Source organism: Hypanus sabinus, chromosome 24, assembly GCF_030144855.1.
Source record: "Hypanus sabinus isolate sHypSab1 chromosome 24, sHypSab1.hap1, whole genome shotgun sequence".
In the NCBI taxonomy this organism is placed as follows: Eukaryota; Metazoa; Chordata; class Chondrichthyes; order Myliobatiformes; family Dasyatidae; genus Hypanus; species Hypanus sabinus.
In genome coordinates, this window is record NC_082729.1 from 29466838 (window position 1) to 29484380 (window position 17543).

Below are 17543 nucleotides of genomic sequence, written 5' to 3' on the forward strand. Positions count from 1 at the left end.
GACTCCAGCTCCGGATTTTCCCCCTTCCCCATGAAGTCGCGGGGCAGCGGAGGTTTGAGATCCGTTCTCCTTCTCCCAGGTGAGCTGCCAACCACGGCTGATGAGCCCCATCTGCAGGAAGCGACTGGTTTTAAGGTGCCAGACACCTGCCTTTGCCCCTTCTCCTGTCAGTAGGAATGTTTCCGCTGGGCTTAGTAACTAAGTCACAAGTGAAGGCCAGGGGATGGACTTGGTTATCAGAGGCTATTTGAGGCGCACACCATTGGGAGCATTTAATAGGTAATGGGAGCTTGTCCCCAAAACTTCCCACAGCTATAGCAAGCTTAACAACCGTACGATGCAATGATAAACTTGCTGGCAGCAGCATTACGGTCAGGTTGGGACACCCGAGACATTGAATATGAATTATAGAACATAGAATATTACAGCACAGTACAGGCCTTTCAGCCCACAATGTTGTGCTGACCCTCAAACCCTGCCTCCCATATACACCCCACCTTAAATTCCTCCATATACCTGTCTAGTAGTCTCTTAAACTTCACTAGTGTATCTGCCTCCACCACTGGCCCAGGCAGTGCATTCCACGCACCAGCCACTCTCTGAGTGAAAAATCTTCCTCTAATATCCCCCTTGAACTTCCCTCACCTTATCTTAAAGCCATGTCCTCTTGTACTGAGCAGTGGTGCCCTGGGGAAGAGGCACTGGCTGTCCACTCTGTCTATTCCTCTTAATATCTTGTATACCTCTATCATGTCTCCTCTCATCCTCCTTCTCTCCCTATAGCCCTAGCTCCCTTAATCTCTGATCATAATGCATACTGTCTAAACCAGGCAGCATCCTGGTAAATCTCCTCTGTACCCTTTCCAATGCTTCCACATCCTTCCTATAGTGAGGCGACCAGAACTGGACACAGTACTCCAAGTGTGGTCTAACCAGAGTTTTATAGAGCTGCATCATTACCCCTCGACTCTTAAACTCTATCCCTCGACTTATGAGAGCTAACACTCCATTAGCTTTCTTAATTACCCTGTCTACCTGTGAGGCAACTTTCAGGGATCTGTGGACATGTACCTCCAAATCCCTCTGCTCCTCCACACTCCCAAGTATCCTGCCACTTACTTTGTACTCTGCCTTGGAGTTTGTCCTTCCAAAGTGTACCACCTCACACTTCTCCGGGTTGAACTCCATCTGCCATTTCTCAGCCCACTTCTGTACTTCACGAGTCAGTGAAGGCAGAGAGAGAAAAAAAAACACAAAAACATCGATGCAGAGATATGCCATTGGTAGTCCTCCATCACTCCTAGCAGGACATTCCATGCACCCACCACTCTATGTGTAGAAACCTGCCTGTGACATCCCCCCTATACTTTCCACTAATCACCTTAAAATTATGCCCCCGCATATTAGCCATTTCTGCTCTGCACGGAAGTCTCTGACTATCTCATCGATCTATGCCTCTGATCATCTTATACACATCTATCAAGTCATACCTCATCTTCCTTTGCTTCCCTAGCTCGCTCAACCTATCTTCATAAGACATGCTCTCTAATCCAGGCAGCATCCTCTGCACCCTCTCCAAAGCTTCCACATCCTTCCTATAAGAAGGTGTGGATATTTACCATGGGGAGGGATGTGGAGGATTGTGAGATCGGTGCGGAGAGTTCTGCTAGACATTGGAGGTAAAGGAGGAGGTCGTATTGGATCCCTTGAACATCAGGGTGCCTAAGTCAACAGAACTTGATGGAATATCGTCTGTTCATCATGTGCTGTGTCGCATAACATGGGCTGTCACAGTCTTTCCATGACCATGATTGTTCTTGGCAAATTTTTCTATGGAAGTAGTTTGTCATTGGCTTCTTCTAGGCAATCTTCTTTACAAGATGGGTGACCCCAGCCATTATCAATACTCTTTAGAGATTGCCTGGTGTCAGTGGTCGCATCACTAGGACTTGTGATATGCATTAGCTTCTCATACAACCATCCACCACCAGCTCCCATGGCTTCATGTGACCCTGATCAGGGGTCTAAGTGGGTGCTACACCTTGTCCAAGGATGACCTGCAGGCTAGCGGAGAGTAAAAATGCCTCACACCTCCTTTGGTAGAGACACATCTCCACCCTGCCACCCTTGATGGAAAATACCCCGTTATTGAGAGAGGCAAGAGATCGCTGGGGTTTTTGCCAATATTTTCATGTCTTCTGTCACCACAGGTGAGGTCCCAGAGGGCTAGCATGTAGCTACTCTAACCTTATTCAACAAAGAGGATGCAGATAAGCCTGGAAATTACAGTCCAGTGAATCTTACATCAGTGCCAGCAAAGCTGTTGGGGAGGGACAAGGACTTATGAGTATTTGGAAAACCATGGCCTAATTAGGGGCCGTCAGTATGGCTTTGTTCAAACAAGTCATGCCTTAACGACTGAATTTTTCGAGGGTGTGACAAAGGTGATTGATGAAGGTGTTATCTATGTGGATTTTTGAGGTTTTGACAAGGTCCCATTTGGCAGGCTCTTTTAGAAGATTGAGATGTATGGTGAATTGGCCCGGTTGGATTCAGAATTGCCTTGCCCATTGAAAAGGGTCGAAGCAAGTGATTCTGGCTGGAGGTCTGTGACCAGTGGCGTTCTGCAATGATCTGGACTGGGACCTTTGCTGTTTGTGATATATATATAAATGACCTAGATGAAAATGTAAATGGGTGGGTGTGTAAGTCTGCAGATGGTAAGAAGATTGGTGGTGTTGTAGTTAGTGTAGGTGGGTAGAGAAATAGCAGATGGAGTTTAATTAGAATTTGGTTTAGTATCTCTGGCATATGTCTTGAAATTTCTTTATGTGGCAGCAGTACATAATAATAAAATCTGTGAAATATATAAATAAAATGTAATCTGCAGTGTGCGTTTCGTGGTAATAGTACAATGCCATATAATAAACTTCACTTAAAAAAATATATTTAAGTTAGATTAAATACGTACTGCAACAAGAGAGAAAAAAAGTAATGAAGTAGTGCTCACGGGTTCATTGTCCATTCAGAAATCAGATGTCAGAGGGGAAGAAGCTGTTCCTGAAACGCTGAGTGTGTGTCTTCAGGCTCCTGTTTCGCCTCCCTGATGGTAGCAATGAGAAGAGGGCGTGTCCTGGGTGATGGACACCGCCTTGTTGAGGCATCGCTCCTGGAGGACATCGCGGACGCTGGGGAGGCCAGGGCCCAAGATGGAGCGAACTGAGTTTGCAACTTCCTGCAGCTTATTTCGATCCCGCCCCGCCCCTCCCATACCAGATGTTGATACAGCCGGTTAGAATGCTCCCCACAGTACATCTGTAGAAATTTGCAAGTGTCTTTTGGTGACATCTGGGTAATTATGAGGTGTTGTGCTTTGGGAGATCACATATGTGGTGGACAATACACTGTAAATAGTCAGACCCATAACGTACAGAGGGATCTTGGAGTCCATGTCCATAGTGGTAACACTGTGTTAAAGAAGGCATGTGACATGCTTGCGTTTATTACTGAGTTAAAGAATCAGGAAGTTGTGTTGTAGCTTTATAAAACTCTGGTCAGGCTGCATTGTTCATTTCTGGGCACCCTATTCCAGCAAGGATGTGGAGAGGGTTAGCTACATGCTGCTTGGATTAGAGGGCATGTACTATAGAGAGAGGTTGGAGAAGCTTGGGTTATCTTCTCTAAAGCATCAAGGAGAGCTGATAGACAGCCAGGACCACCTCCCCAGTGTTGGAATGCCTCATACCAGACAACATGTATTTAAGGTGCGAGGGGGTAATTTCAAAGGAGGTGTGCAGGGGAAGTTTCTCACATAAAGAGTGGAGGGTGCTAGGTGTGGTGGAGGAGATACGAGAAAGGTGTCAAGCAACCAACCTCTCCCTCAACATCGCAAAAACAAAGGAGCTGGTTGTGGACTACAGGAGGAATGGAAACAGGTTCACCCCTATTTACATCAATGGATCTGGGTTTGAGAGGGTGCACCAGGATCTCACGTGGTCTGTACATACTGGCTGTGTGGTGGAAAAGACACAAAAGCATCAGACAGTTGAAGAAGTTTGGTATGGGCCCCCATCTCCTAGGAGCTTTCTACAGGGACACAATTGAGAGCATCCTGACTGGCTGCATCACTGCCTGGTACGGGAACTGTACTCTCAATCACAGGACTCTGCAGAGAGTGGTGCGGACAGTCCAGCGCATCTGTAGATTTGAACTTCCCACTATTCAGGATACTTACAAAGACAGGTTTGTAAAAAGGGACCGAAGATTAATGGGGACCTGAGTCACCCCAACCACAAACAGTTCCAGCTGCTACCATCAGGGAAACGGTACCGCAGCACAAAAGCCGGGACCAATAGGCTGCGGGACAGCTTCTTCCACCAGGCCATCAGACTGATTAATTCACACTGATACAACTGTATTTCTATGTCATACTGGCTGTCCTGTTGTACATACTATTTGTTATAAGTTACTATAAATTGCACATTAGATGGAGATGTAACAAAAAGATTTTTACTGCTCATGTATTTGAAGGATGTAAGTAATAAAGTCAGTTCAAATTCAAGAGCTTTAGAGGCTCTCGAGCACACAGATGGAGAGAGAATGGAGGGATATGGACATTATGCTGGAGGGGGGATTAGCTTACTTAATTACAAGTTAAATTTATTTGACACAAATTCATGGGACTATGGAACTAGGTTATGGAGTGCGTGGGGATGGTGTCACTGAGTGAGAGGATCAGATCTGATAGGGATTATGGATCAGGAATTAGAAATAGCTCTAATGCACACACACAAAATGCTGGAGAAACTCAGCAGGTCAGGCAGCATCTATGGAAATGAATACACTGTCGGCGCTTTGGGCCAAAACCCTTCATCAGGACTGGCAAGAAAGGGGGCAGAAGCCGGAATAAGAAGGTGGGGAGGGGAAGGGGTCCAGACTGGCGGGTTATAGGTGAGATCGGGTGAGGGGCAAGGTGGATGGGAGATGATCGGTGGAGGAGATAAAGGGGTAAAGAAGAAGGAATCTGATATGAGGGGAGAATGGACCAAAGAAGGAGGAGGGGCACAAGAGGGAGGTGAAGCAGAAGGGGAGAGAGAGGGTAACCAGAATGGGGAATTTTAAAAAAAGGGAAGGAGATAGAAATTACCGGAAGTTAGAGAAGTTAACCTTCTTGCCATCAGGTTGAAGGCTACCCAGGTGGAATATGAGGTGTTGCTCCTCCAGTCTCATCGTGGCAGTAGAGGAGTGAGTGGGCTGACATGTTGGAATGGTAAAGGGATGATGGATTAAAGTGGGTGACCACCGGGAAGTCCCGGCCGTTACGGCAGACAGAGCAAAGGTGCTGGGCGAAGCAGTTCCCCCCTCCTTCCCCGAAATTGTCAACACAAGTAGATAGGGTTGTCTCACCAATGTGGAGGAGGGCTCGCTGGGTGCACTGGAGACAGTATGATGGAGACCGGTGAAGTATCACCTCACCTGGAAAGACTACTTTGAGTTCTGCATGGTGGTGAGGGAGGAGGTGATAGGGTAGGTGTTGCACTAGCAGTAAAACGATCCCTTTTGGAACCAGTTTTGAGAATATACCCATACTGAGAAACTCAAGGCATAGCTTGTCAAACTTCTCCTGTTCAAAATGCCTCTCACTTTGCTGAAGATCCCATCTTGTTGTTCAGGGTTAAGTGATAGGGAGATCAGTGGGGAGCGACGGGTGGACGAAGGAGACACACAGAGAGGAATCTCTGCAAAAAGCAGAGATACCACTAGTATCCTAGTGGCAGGATACTAAATCTCTTCAATCCGCTTCCTGTCACACATCGGTATTTAAGCAGGGCCCGTGTTGTCCCACTGTTCTGTAACCAACAGCATCTAATAACCATGGATGAGAACCGAAAAAAAAACTCAAGAGCAGGAGTGAGCCACCCGGTTCCATTGAGCTCCACACTGGACATCGTGGCCTCTACTCTCCAGTACCCTTGGGCCCCTCTATGGTCCAATGTTTGATACCTCAGCCATGAACACATTCAATATCTTGGCCTCCATCTCTCTCAGGGACTGAAATACCAAAGACATGAAGACACTGATGTACGGTGTTTGCCCTTTATTCCCTGAAATCGTCAACACAAGTAGATAGGGTGGCTTAAAATAATGGTATTTGGCCGACTGGCCTTCATCACATCATGAACTACCGCACAGTAGAAGTCCAGTGTTGTGCTGACTTATTCCACGGTCAGTCTAACCCTTCCCTTCCACATATTATCCAAGTGCCTAAGAGTTTCTTTAATGTTCTTAATATATCACCCTCCCCCCCCCCCCCGAAAGGGTGTTCCATACACCCACCACGTCTATGCAACAAGAACTTCTGACATCCATTCCCTCTGCTCGTATTAGTCGTTTCTGCGCTGAGCAAAAGCTGCTGGCTACCCACCCGCTCGAGCTATGCCTCTATCAAGTTGCCTCTCATCTTCCTTTGCTCCTCACTCAATCTATGCTCATAAGGCATGTTCCCTAATCCATGCATCACCCTGATCCATCTCCTCTGCACCCTCTCTGAACCTTTCACCTCCCCGATTTAATATCCTGATGTTAACCCTGATTCTGCCTCTCCCCCAAATACTTTCCTGCAATCATCTTAAAATTATTCCTCCTCCTAATAGCCATTTCCACCCTGGGGAAAAAGTCTTACCCACTCTATCTGTGTCTCTTATCATCTTGTACACCTCTATCAAGTCATCTCTCATCCTCCTTCACTCCAGAGAGAAAAGCCCTACCTCTCTCAGCCTAACCTCATGAGATGTGCTCTACAATCCAGGCAGTATACTGGTAAATCTCTTCTTAAAGCTTCCAGGCCCTTCCTACAATGAGGCAACCGAAACGCAGCACCATATTCCAGAGCCGATGTTTCGGGTCAAGACCCTTCACCAGGACTGGAGGGGAAGGGGATAGAAGTCAGAATAAGAAGGTGGGGAAGGTAACTCCAACTTATTCTGTCTTCTTCCCCATCCTTTCTGGTCCTGCTGAAGGGGTCTGGCCTGAAACATAAACTCTTGATTCCTTTTCCCAGATGCCGCCTGACCTGCTGAGTCCCTCCAGCATTTAGTTTGCATTGCTCTGGATTTCCAGCAGCTGCAAGATCTCCTGTGTTCACAATGTCCCAAATATGGTCCAACCGGAGTTTTATAGAATTGCAACATTACCTCATGCCTCTTGAATTCAGTCTCCTGACCAACGAAGACCAGCACCTGGTCAACCACCCTATCAACTTGCGCGGCAACTTAGAGGGATCTATGGACGTGGACCTCTGTTCCTCCACCCTTCTGTCATTAACCCTGTACTCCACCTTTAAATTCAACCTTACGAAGTGAATGACTGCTCCCTTCTCCAGGCTGAACTTCATCGGCCACTTCTCAGCCCAAGCTCTGCGTCCACCCTTAAAGACCACAGCCCCACCATCGTTGTGGTGAGTATGTCCCCGCTCTCAGTGAGGGTTGACCCAGTTTCTCTTCGAAGGGAGGGCACGGAGACCTTGGGAGTAATAAGAACAGATTGCTGGGAATCCTGATTACTCTTGACCTGCGACTTGAGGCCTTTCACCTCAGACGCCCAGAAAAGCCTCCACTCCAACCTGCCCGTTGACGTCAGAGGAGTATCGGGAGGAAGAGGAGAATATTTCAGCTCTTAAGGGCAGGATTTTGGGTGAGGGAGGGTGTGCCGGCGGACTGGGGAGGGGAGGCAAATCTCTGAGTGGTTTATAAAGTCACACCCAGCTCTCTCCGGCCACGCACGGTCCGGCAGCTCACAGGTCGGGGTGGAGGGTGGGTAGGAGGAGGAGGAGGAGGAGGAGGAGGGGGTCACGAAGTGAGGGAGATGACGGAAGCCTGGAACGTGGTGGGGTACGCGGCACGCCGGAGATATGACGAGGAGGAGACCACGCGGGGCAGCGTTTTCACCTACACTAACACCAATTCCACCAGGGGTAAGTGACTGGGAGGGGGGGCACGTAACCGGGAGGGTCAACCACGTCCCAGCAGAAGGCCACCTCACCCCTCTCACCCTGCACATTGCTTCATGAAATGTCTGGCCCTCAGAGAGGGCACTCGGTCCTTACCACTCCTCATACCCCACGTGCGACTCCTCCGACTGTCCCTCACGCCCCACCTCGTTTCCCCTGGTGCCCTGAAAGCCACTACTTCCCTGTCCCTCGCTGTTGAATCAATACTCACATTTGCCCTGGTCCCCTGAACATCACTCAAGAAGAAGGTGAGGGGGGAATCAGCCCGGCTTCCTGCTCCCCATCACTGCCCAGTAACCCCTGGATTAGAGAAAACGAGGGAGAGGTGCAGGGAATTCAGCCAGGGTTCCTGGATGGATCTATGACGTTAGGGAACATGCTGACAAGATATTGACTCTGCCTCGACCCTCAGCATTTGATTTTACAAGGGACTGGTTAGTGAAGTGGTGGTCATGTGGGGAGTTGGGGACTCCCTGCCTTCATTGCCAGCAGTGATGGGAAACTACTCATGCACTGTGCCTCATCTCTCTCTCCCTCCCTCTCTGCACCACACCTGCTCCCCCTACTCCCAATCTTTCCCCCACCTTAATCCCTCCATTTCATCGCCTTCCCACCCCACAACCCTGCCTCCTGTTCACCACTTCCCCACTTTCTCTACCCCCCTCCCCACACCTCCTAATCCACCCCACACCCCCTAACTCTCTTCCCACATCTCATACCTCTTCCACCCCTTCTTGTCCTCTCGCTCCTCCTCCATCCTACTTCTGCCACCCTTAACCCCCCCCCCCCACCCGCCTCCACAGGCCCGTTTGAGGGCCCCAACTACCACATAGCCCCGCGCTGGGTCTACAACCTGACCAGCTGCTGGATGGTGGTAGTGGTCTTTGCCTCGGTCTTCACCAATGGCCTGGTGCTGGTCTGCACCTGGAAGTTCAAGAAGCTACGGCACCCGCTCAACTGGATCCTGGTGAACATGGCGGTGGCTGACCTCGGTGAGACCCTCTTCGCCAGCACCATCAGCATCTGCAACCAGGTCTTCGGATACTTCATCCTTGGCCACCCCATGTGCGTCTTCGAGGGCTTCACCGTCTCCGTCTGCGGTGAGGCCTCCTATCCCCTCAGTCCTAGGTGGGGTTGACTGAGATGAGGGCAGGCTGGGGCATCAGGGTGGAGATGAGGGTTTTGGGGTAACCATGGGGAGGTGAGGATAGAGAGTTGGGAGATCACAGTGCATACAAGAGATTTGAGGTAACCACGGGGAGATGAGGGCAGTGTGGAGGTCAGTATAGGCACGAGAGATATGACGTAACCTGGAGGAGAAGAGGGCGGAATTAGGGGTCAGGGTAGGATGAGAGTTCTGGGTTAACTGTAAGGAGTTGAAGACAGAGCTGGGCGGTCAGGGTGGGGATGAGGGTTTTGGGATAATTGTGAGAAGTTGAGGGCAGAGTTGGGGGTCAGGGTGAGGATAAGGGTTTTGGGGTAACTGTGAGAAGAGTTGGGGTGTTGGGGTGGGTATGAGTGTTTTGGGATAACTAAGGAGTTGACACAGTTGGGACTGAGGACATTGGCACGCGTTTTGGGTGTTGAGGTGGGAACAAGGGTTTGGGGGTAACTGGGGAGACGAGGACAGGTTTGTTGAGTCAGAGGGGTTTTTGGCGAAGCTGCTTGGAGATGGTGGCAGGGTTGTCAATGGAACACACTGTGTTGGTGACCTTGTTGTCCCTTTGTCAGGTATTACAGCTCTCTGGTCACTGACGATCATTGCATGGGAGCGCTGGGTGGTCGTCTGCAAACCATTCGGGAACATCAAGTTCGATGGGAAGTGGGCCTCTGCTGGCATCATCTTCTCCTGGGCATGGTCCACCATTTGGTGTCTTCCCCCTATTTTTGGATGGAGCAGGTGAGAACCTTCGTCCACCCTCCCTGTCCTTACAGGGCCACCTATCTGAATCAGAATCAGACTTTTGCTGCAGTGAAACATACAGCCCTTCGGCTCACAATGCTGTGCCGACTCGCTGAGTTGGCGGTGAGGAAGGCAAATTTAACGTAAGCGTTTTGCGAGGGCTAGAATACAGAAGCACAGATGTAGTGTCGAGACTTTACAAGGCACTGGTGAGGTCACACTTGATGTATTGTGAGCAGTTTTGGGCCGCTTAAATGAGAAAGGGTGTGCTGACGTTGGAGAGTGTTCAGAGGAGGTTCACAAGAATGATTCCAGGAATGAAAAGGTTAATAAATGAGGAGCGTTTGATGGCTCTGAACCTGTACACACTTGAATCGAAACTTGAATATTGAATATTGAATATTGAAAGGCCTAGATACAAAGGATGTAGAGAGTATGTTTCCTATACTGGGGGAGTCTTGGACCAGAATAGAGGGACGTCCCTTTAGAACAGAGACGAGGAGGGATTTTTTAGCCAGAGTGGTGAATCTGTGGAATGCATTGCTACAGCTGGATGTAGAGGCCAGGTCATTGGTGTATGTAAGATGGAGGTTGATAGGTTCTTGATTAGTCAGGGCATGAAAGATTATGGGGAGAATGGGGTTGAGAGGGAAGATGAATCAGCCATGATGAAATGGTGGAGCAGACAATGGGCTAAATAGCATTATTCTGCTTCTATCTCTTGTGGTCTAACTTCTCAACATACTCGAACATCAATCTAACCGTCCCCTCCTACGTACTCCACCAAATTTCTATCATCCGTCTCTTAAATGCCCCTAATGTTTCAGTTCTCCTGCCATCCTTGGCAGAGTGTTCTACATGCCCACCTTTATCTGTGTGCGGTATCTTGAAATTTGTTGCTTGGCAGTGGCAATACGGTACAAGCAAAAATGACTGTAAGTTACAAGGAGGATACACGCAAACAGAGACTGAATTAGTGAGGTGGTGTTCATGGGTTCCTGGGCCATCCAGAAGAAGCTGCTCCACATTAAACGTGTGTCTTCAGAAACTCATACCTCCTTCCAGCTGCTAGTAGTGAGAAGAGGACATGCCTTTATGGAGAGTGGCCTTCCCGCTGGATGCCGCCTTCCTGACGTTCCACCTTTCGAAGATGCCCTTGACTTTTTGGTGGCTTATGCCCCTGATAGATCTGGCTGAGTTTACAACCCTCTGCAGCCCCTTGCGACCCTGTGCAGTGGGCCCTCCATGCCGGACAGTCATACAACCTGCCACAAAGCTCTCCACAGTACATCTGTAGAAAATTTCCAGACACTTCGGTGACATAGCAAACCTCCCCAAACTCTTTGTCTCTTTCTCTTACTCTAACTGTCTCTCTCTCTCTCTTTCTATCTATCATCTGTCTGTCTATCTAATTGAACTGTCTATCTGTCCATTTATCCACACATTTGTCTATCTATCTAATGGTCTATCTGTCCATTTCTATCTATTTATCTATTCATCTCTCCATGTACTTATCTAATTGTCTGCCTAGCTATCCATCTACCTATTTAACTGTCTATCTATGTCTATCCATCTATCTGTCCATCCATCTAGCCGTCTATCTATCTAGCTGTCTATCGATTCATCTGTCCATCCATCCGTCTATCTGTCCACCTGTCTATTTATTTATCCATTTATCTATCTATCTATCTACCTAATTGTCTATCTATCCATGTATCTGTCTGTCTACCGAAAGATAAAACAGCACAGTAACTGGCCCACGCCACTGTTAACTCACTAACCAGCTGGAGGAAACCCGCTGCGAGAGCGTCCGCGCCCCCTCCAGGCAGCGGTGGGAATTGAATCTGGGTCGCTCAGCGGTGAGGTAGCCGCTCCACTACCAGCGCCACACAACGCTGGTTCGGGCCATTTAGCCCTCAATGTTGTGCCTATCTTCTATGCTAAATGCCCCCCTCCTGTCCCTTCATATTCATGTGTCAGTCTAAAAGCCTCTAATGCTGGTGGAACACAGCAGGCCAGGCAGCATCTATAGGGAGAAGCACTGTCGACGTTTCGGGCCGAGACCCTTCGTCGGGACTGACTGAAAGGGTCTCGGTCGAAACATCGACAGCGCTTCTCCCTAAAGACGCTGCCTGGCCTGCTGTGTTCCACCAGCATTTTTGTGTGTGTGTTGCTTGAATTTCCAGCATCTGCACATTTCCTCGTGTTAATCTCCATTAAACTGCCTGCTTCCCCTACAGGGGTGTCAAACTCATTTTAGGTCACGGGCCGGATTGGGCAAAATGCAGCTTCATGTGTCTCAGTCTCTGCTATAGCTACAAAGTGTTTCACTTCACAAATTCCGCTTCTTATGAAGAAGACTGCTGAGCAAGCATTATTTTTATGATTGGTATTAACTTACAATCATAGGCTTCATATCGCCGGGCTATTAATAATTAAAATAATAGATCTATCTAAAATGATCTCGCGGGCCGGGTATGGCCCGCGGGCCTTGAGTTTGACACCTATGCCCTACACTCTACTGTTACAGGCTCTTCAACGTCCAAAGTATATTCATTTACAACTTTGAGATTTGTCTCATTCCAGGCACCCGTAAAATACTGCCGAACCCGTTCGAAGACCCCCCCCCCCCACACACACACACACAAGACGATTCAAACGTGCGTTAAAAACAAGAACCAAGCGCGCGAACTGCAGAAAGCGAACAAGTAACGCAGAGACCATTGAACATCCAAATGCGGAGGAAAGTGAAGCTGGTCCGGGAACCACAGCCGCACAGTTCGGCGCAGTGTCGAGTGCAGGCCGAAGCCGCAGATCCATTTCCGCGCCGAGGCGCCTCAATCAAATCGCGCAACAAGTCGAGCGCGAAGAGGACCCTAGACACTAAACCACAGCCGAAAGCGAGTTCACAGCCACGGGCCACCGAGACGATCTAATCTTGCAGCGTGGGAGCCAAGACTCCTTTAGCACTTTCTATAGAAGTACCAGGGGAGCATTCTGACAGGCTGCATCACTGGGGCTACTGCACAGGACTGAAAGAAGCTGCAGAGGGTTGTAAATCTAGTCAGCTCCATCTTGAGCACTAGCCTACAAAGTACCCGGGGCATCTTCAAGGAGCGGGGCCTCAGAAAGGCAGCGTCCATTAGTAAGGACCTCCAGCACCCAGGGCATTGTAGCGGTGTGCTACACGCAGCGCTGAAATAACGACACGGAGTCGGTGAGCTGCAGTTGCAAAAGAGGTTTATTCAAACTTCGCGGCCTCGATTTAAAGCCTTCCTGATCCCGCCCTCCCCGGGTGGGAATAATGAAGGGGGCGCGTATTCACAGTCCCGTCCCGCGCGCGGGCTTTACCCCTTGCTGGTGAAGCAGACTTGGCGCCCTCTTTGGGACCGGCCTCAATGCCGGCGCACGCCGCTTTGTGAGCCGGTTCGAGTGCGCTGGTCAGTGGGTCGCCACATAACCCCCCCCCAAATCCGGCGATACACCCCCCAATGTCCTCAGTCTGGGTCGGACTCCGTTTGGGAGGTCGGCCTCTGCGCCGCGGTGCCGGAATCTCGACCGGCTGCGCCAAGTCCACATGGGCAGGTTTGAGTCGGTCCACTGTGAAAACCTCCTCTTTCCCCTCAATGTCCAGCACGAATGTGGACCCGTTGTTTCTGATCACCGTAAACGGACCCTCGTAGGGCCGCTGTAGCGGTGCCCGATGTCCGCCCTGTCGTACAAAAACAAACTTACAGTTCTGCAGGTCTTTGGGTACGCAGGTCGGGTTCTGCCCATGCTGTGAAGTGGGTATGGGGGCCAGGTTACTGAGCCTCTCGTGTAGTCTGCCCAGGACTGCTGCGGGTTCTTCCTCTTGCCCCCTTGAGGCTGGTATGAACTCTCCCGGGATGACCAGGGGTGCGCCATACACCAACCCGGCCGACCAGGTGTGCAGATTCTCTTTGGGCGCCGTGCGGATTCCGAGCAGGACCCACGGAAGCTCGTCCACCCAGTTTGCTCCTCGCAGGCGGGCCATGAGGGCCGACTTCAGGTGACGGTCGGCAGTTGTGTGGTGCAGGTGTGTCCCAAAAGGCTGGCCGTAGCTGACCACAGGCTGGAGGTGAACTGGGCGCCTCTGTCGGAGGTAATGTGGGCCGATACACCAACGCGAGATATCCAGGTGGCGATCAGGGCTCGGGCGCAAGATTTGGAGGTGGAGTCGGTGAGAGGGACCGCTTCTGGCCGTCTTGTGAACCGGTCCACGATAGTCAGGAGGTGCCGCGCTCCTCGCCACACTGGCAGTGGGGCCACGATATCTACATGAATGTGGTCGAAACGCCGGCGGGTGGGGTGGAAATGCTGCGGCAGGGCTTTGGTGTGCCGCTCCACCTTGGCTGTTTGGCAGTGCATGCACGTTTTGGCCCATTCACTGACCTGCTTGCGGAGTCCGTACCAAACGAACCTGTTGGCTGCCATCCGGACGGTTGTCCTGATGGAGGGGTGCGCTAAGTTGTGAATGGAGTCGAAAACGCGCCGCTGCCAGGCTGTCGGGACGACGGGGCGGGGTTGGCCGGTGTTGACATCACAGAGTAGGGTCCTCTCACCTGGGCCTACGGGGAGGTCCTGGAGCTGCAAACCGGAGACTGCGGTTCTGTAACTCGGGATCTCCTCGTCTGCCTGCTGCGCCTCCGCCAGCGCTTCATAGTCTACCCCCGGGACAGGGCTTGGATATTAGGGCGGGAGAGGGCGTCCGCCAGACATCGTCCTTTCCCGAGACATGCCGGACATCCGTCGTGTATTCAGAGATGTAGGACAGATGTCGCTGCTGGCGGGACGACCAGGAGTCGGATGCTTTCGTGAACGCAAAGGTAAGCGGTTTGTGGTCCGTGAGCACGGTGAAGGGCCGACCTTCTAAGAAGTACCTGAAATGCCCGATTGCCAGGTATAGCGCCACCAGTTCCCGGTCGAAAGCACTGTACTTGAGCTCGGGTGGCCGCAGGTGTTTGCTGAAAAACTCAGGGGGTTGCCAGCGACCCCCGATGAGCTGTTCCAGCACCCCACCGACTGCCGTGTTGGATGCGTCCACTGTGAGGGCGGTAGTGCCGTCTGTTCTGGGGTGCACTAGCATAGCAGCGTTTGCTAAGGCTTCTTTGGTTTTAATGAAAGCGGCGGCGGACTCCTCGTCCCAGGTAATGTCCTTGTCCTTACCCGACATCAGGGCGAACAGGGGGCGCAGGATTCGGGCAGCTGAAGGGAGGAAGCGGCGGTAGAAATTCACCATACCCACGAATTCCTGAAGGCCTTTGATCGTGGTGGGTCGGGGGAAGTGGCGGACCGCGTCTACCTTAGCGGGCAGAGGGGTTGCCCCGTCTTTAGTAGTCCTGTGGCCCAGGAAGTCGATGGTGTCGAGCCCGAACTGGCATTTGGCCGGGTTGATTGATAGGCCGTATTCACTCAGTCGGGCGCAGAGTTGACGGAGGTCGGACAGATGCTCCTGACGACTGCTGCTGGCTATGAGGATGTCGTCCAAATAGATGAACGCGAAGTCCAGGTCCCGTCCCACCGCGTCCATTAACCGCTGGAACGTCTGTGCGGCATTCTTCAGGCTGAACGGCATGCGGAGGAACTCGAAAAGGCCGAACGGGGTGATGAGAGCCGTTTTGGGGACGTCGTCCGGATGCATCGGGATTTGATGGTATCCCCGGACGAGATCTATCTTGGAGAAGATCCGTGCGCCGTGCAGGTTTGCTGCAAAGTCCTGAATGTGCGGCACAGGGTAGCGGTCCGGTGTTGTAGCCTCGTTCAGCCTGCGGTAGTCGCCACATGGTCTCCACCCCCTGTTGCTTTGGGCACCATGTGCAGGGGGGAGGCCCATGGGCTGTCGGACCTCCGGATGATCCCCAATTCCTCCATCCTCTGGAACTCCTCCTTCGCCAGTCGGAGCTTGTCCGGGGGAAGCCGCCGAGCACGGGCATGGAGGGGTGGTCCCTGGGTCGGGATGTGGTGCTGTACGCCGTGCCTGGGCATGGCTGCCGTGAACTGCGGTGCCAGAACCGATGGGAAATCCGCCAGGACTCTGGTGAAGTCGTTGACGGACAGCGTGATGGAGTCTAGGTGTGGGGCCGGCAACTGGGCTTCACCCAGGGAGAACGTCTGAATGGTCTCGGCTTGGACCAGTCTCTTCCTTGGCAGGTCGGCCAGTAGGCTGTGAGCCCGCAAGAAGTCCGCACCCAGGAGCGGTTGGGCTACGGCAGCCAATGTGAAGTCCCATGCGAACCGGCTGGAGCCGAACTGCAGCCTCACCGTACGGGTGCCGTAGGTCCTGACTGTGCTGCCGTTCGCGGCCCTCAGGGGGGACCTGGTGCCCTGTTGCGGGTGTCGTAATTGGTCGGAGGTAAGACGCTGATCTTGGTTCCAGTGTCGACCAAAAAGCGGCGACGGGACCGCTTGACCAGATATACAGGAGGCTAACCCGATGGCCAGCCGCCGTACCCATCAGCGGTGGCTGGCCCTGGCGTTTCCCGGGAACTTGCAGGGCGGGCTACAGCGGCGGGCTTCTGCGCCCCACCATTGTTCGGTGGTCTCCTCACACCTGCCTCTCGGTTTAGTGGGCTTTGCGGCCGAGCTTGGTCTGGTTTGCTGCTGGGAGCGTGGCCTGGTGATCTGTGCGACGGACGCCCCACTCTCCTTCTTGGCTTTCCACAGCACATCCGCCCGGGCAGCCACCCTCCGGGGGTCGCTGAAATCCGCGCTCCTCGGGCAGCTGCTCCAGGAATGCCTGCTCGAACATGAGGCAGGGCTTGTGTCCTCCGGCCAGGGACAGCATCTCGTTCATCAAAGCCGACGGTGGCCTGTCCCCAAAACCATCCAGGTGCAGTAAGGGGGCAGCTCGCTCGCGCCGTGACGGTCCGAAAGTCCTTATGAGCAGGGCTTTGAATTCTGTGTATTTGCCGTCCTCCGGGGGCGGCTGTCTCCTGGTTGAGGGAGCTCACCACGTGGTAGTAACGTGTGGCATCCGGGGTTATCTGCCGAATGTGGAATTGGGCTTCTGCTTGCTGGAACCAGAGGTGAGGTCGCAGCGTCCAGAAGCTTGGCAGTTTGAACGAAACTGCATGAACAGATGCGGCGTCGTTCATATCCGGTCCAAATATCGTTTGAGCCGTCGGGGTCACCAATCGTAGCGGTGTGCTACACACAGTGCTGAAATAGTGACAGGGAGTCGGTGAGATGCAGTTGCAAAAAGAGGTTTATTCAAACTTCGCGCCCTCGCTTTAAAGCCTTCCTGATCCCGCCCTCCCCGGGTGGGAATAATGAAGAGGGCGTATATTCACAGTCCCCTCCCGCGCTCGGGCTTTACCCCTTGCTGGTGAGGCAGACTTGGCGCCCTCTTTGGGACCAGTGCGCTGGGAAGTGGGTCGCCACAGCAAGCCCTTTTCTCACTGTGACCATCAGGGAGGAGGTACAGAAGCCTGAAGACACACACTCAGTGATTCCTCCCCTCTGCCATCGGATTCCTAAATGGACATTGAACCCTGGGACACCAGCTCACTTTTTTGTAAGTATATAGTACTTCTATTTTTTTGTTGCATGAGTTTTAATCTATTTAAAATACATAGACTGTATAAAGCATACTGAATAAGATTTATTCATTTT

The 17543-nt window shown here is 51.7% G+C and overlaps 1 protein-coding gene across 1 annotated transcript in view; it reads left to right on the forward strand.

Annotated features, from left to right (window-relative positions):
- The first annotated feature begins 7851 nt into the window (after positions 1-7851).
- LOC132380601 (red-sensitive opsin-like) overlaps positions 7852-17543 on the forward strand; it is a 20689-nt gene continuing 10997 nt past the window's right edge. Inside the window, exons 1-3 of the mRNA XM_059949526.1 lie at positions 7852-7972; positions 8812-9108; positions 9740-9908. Of these exons, the coding sequence (XP_059805509.1) occupies positions 7864-7972; positions 8812-9108; positions 9740-9908 (575 nt within the window). The 5' untranslated portion in view covers positions 7852-7863. The remainder of the gene's footprint in view (positions 7973-8811; positions 9109-9739; positions 9909-17543) is intronic.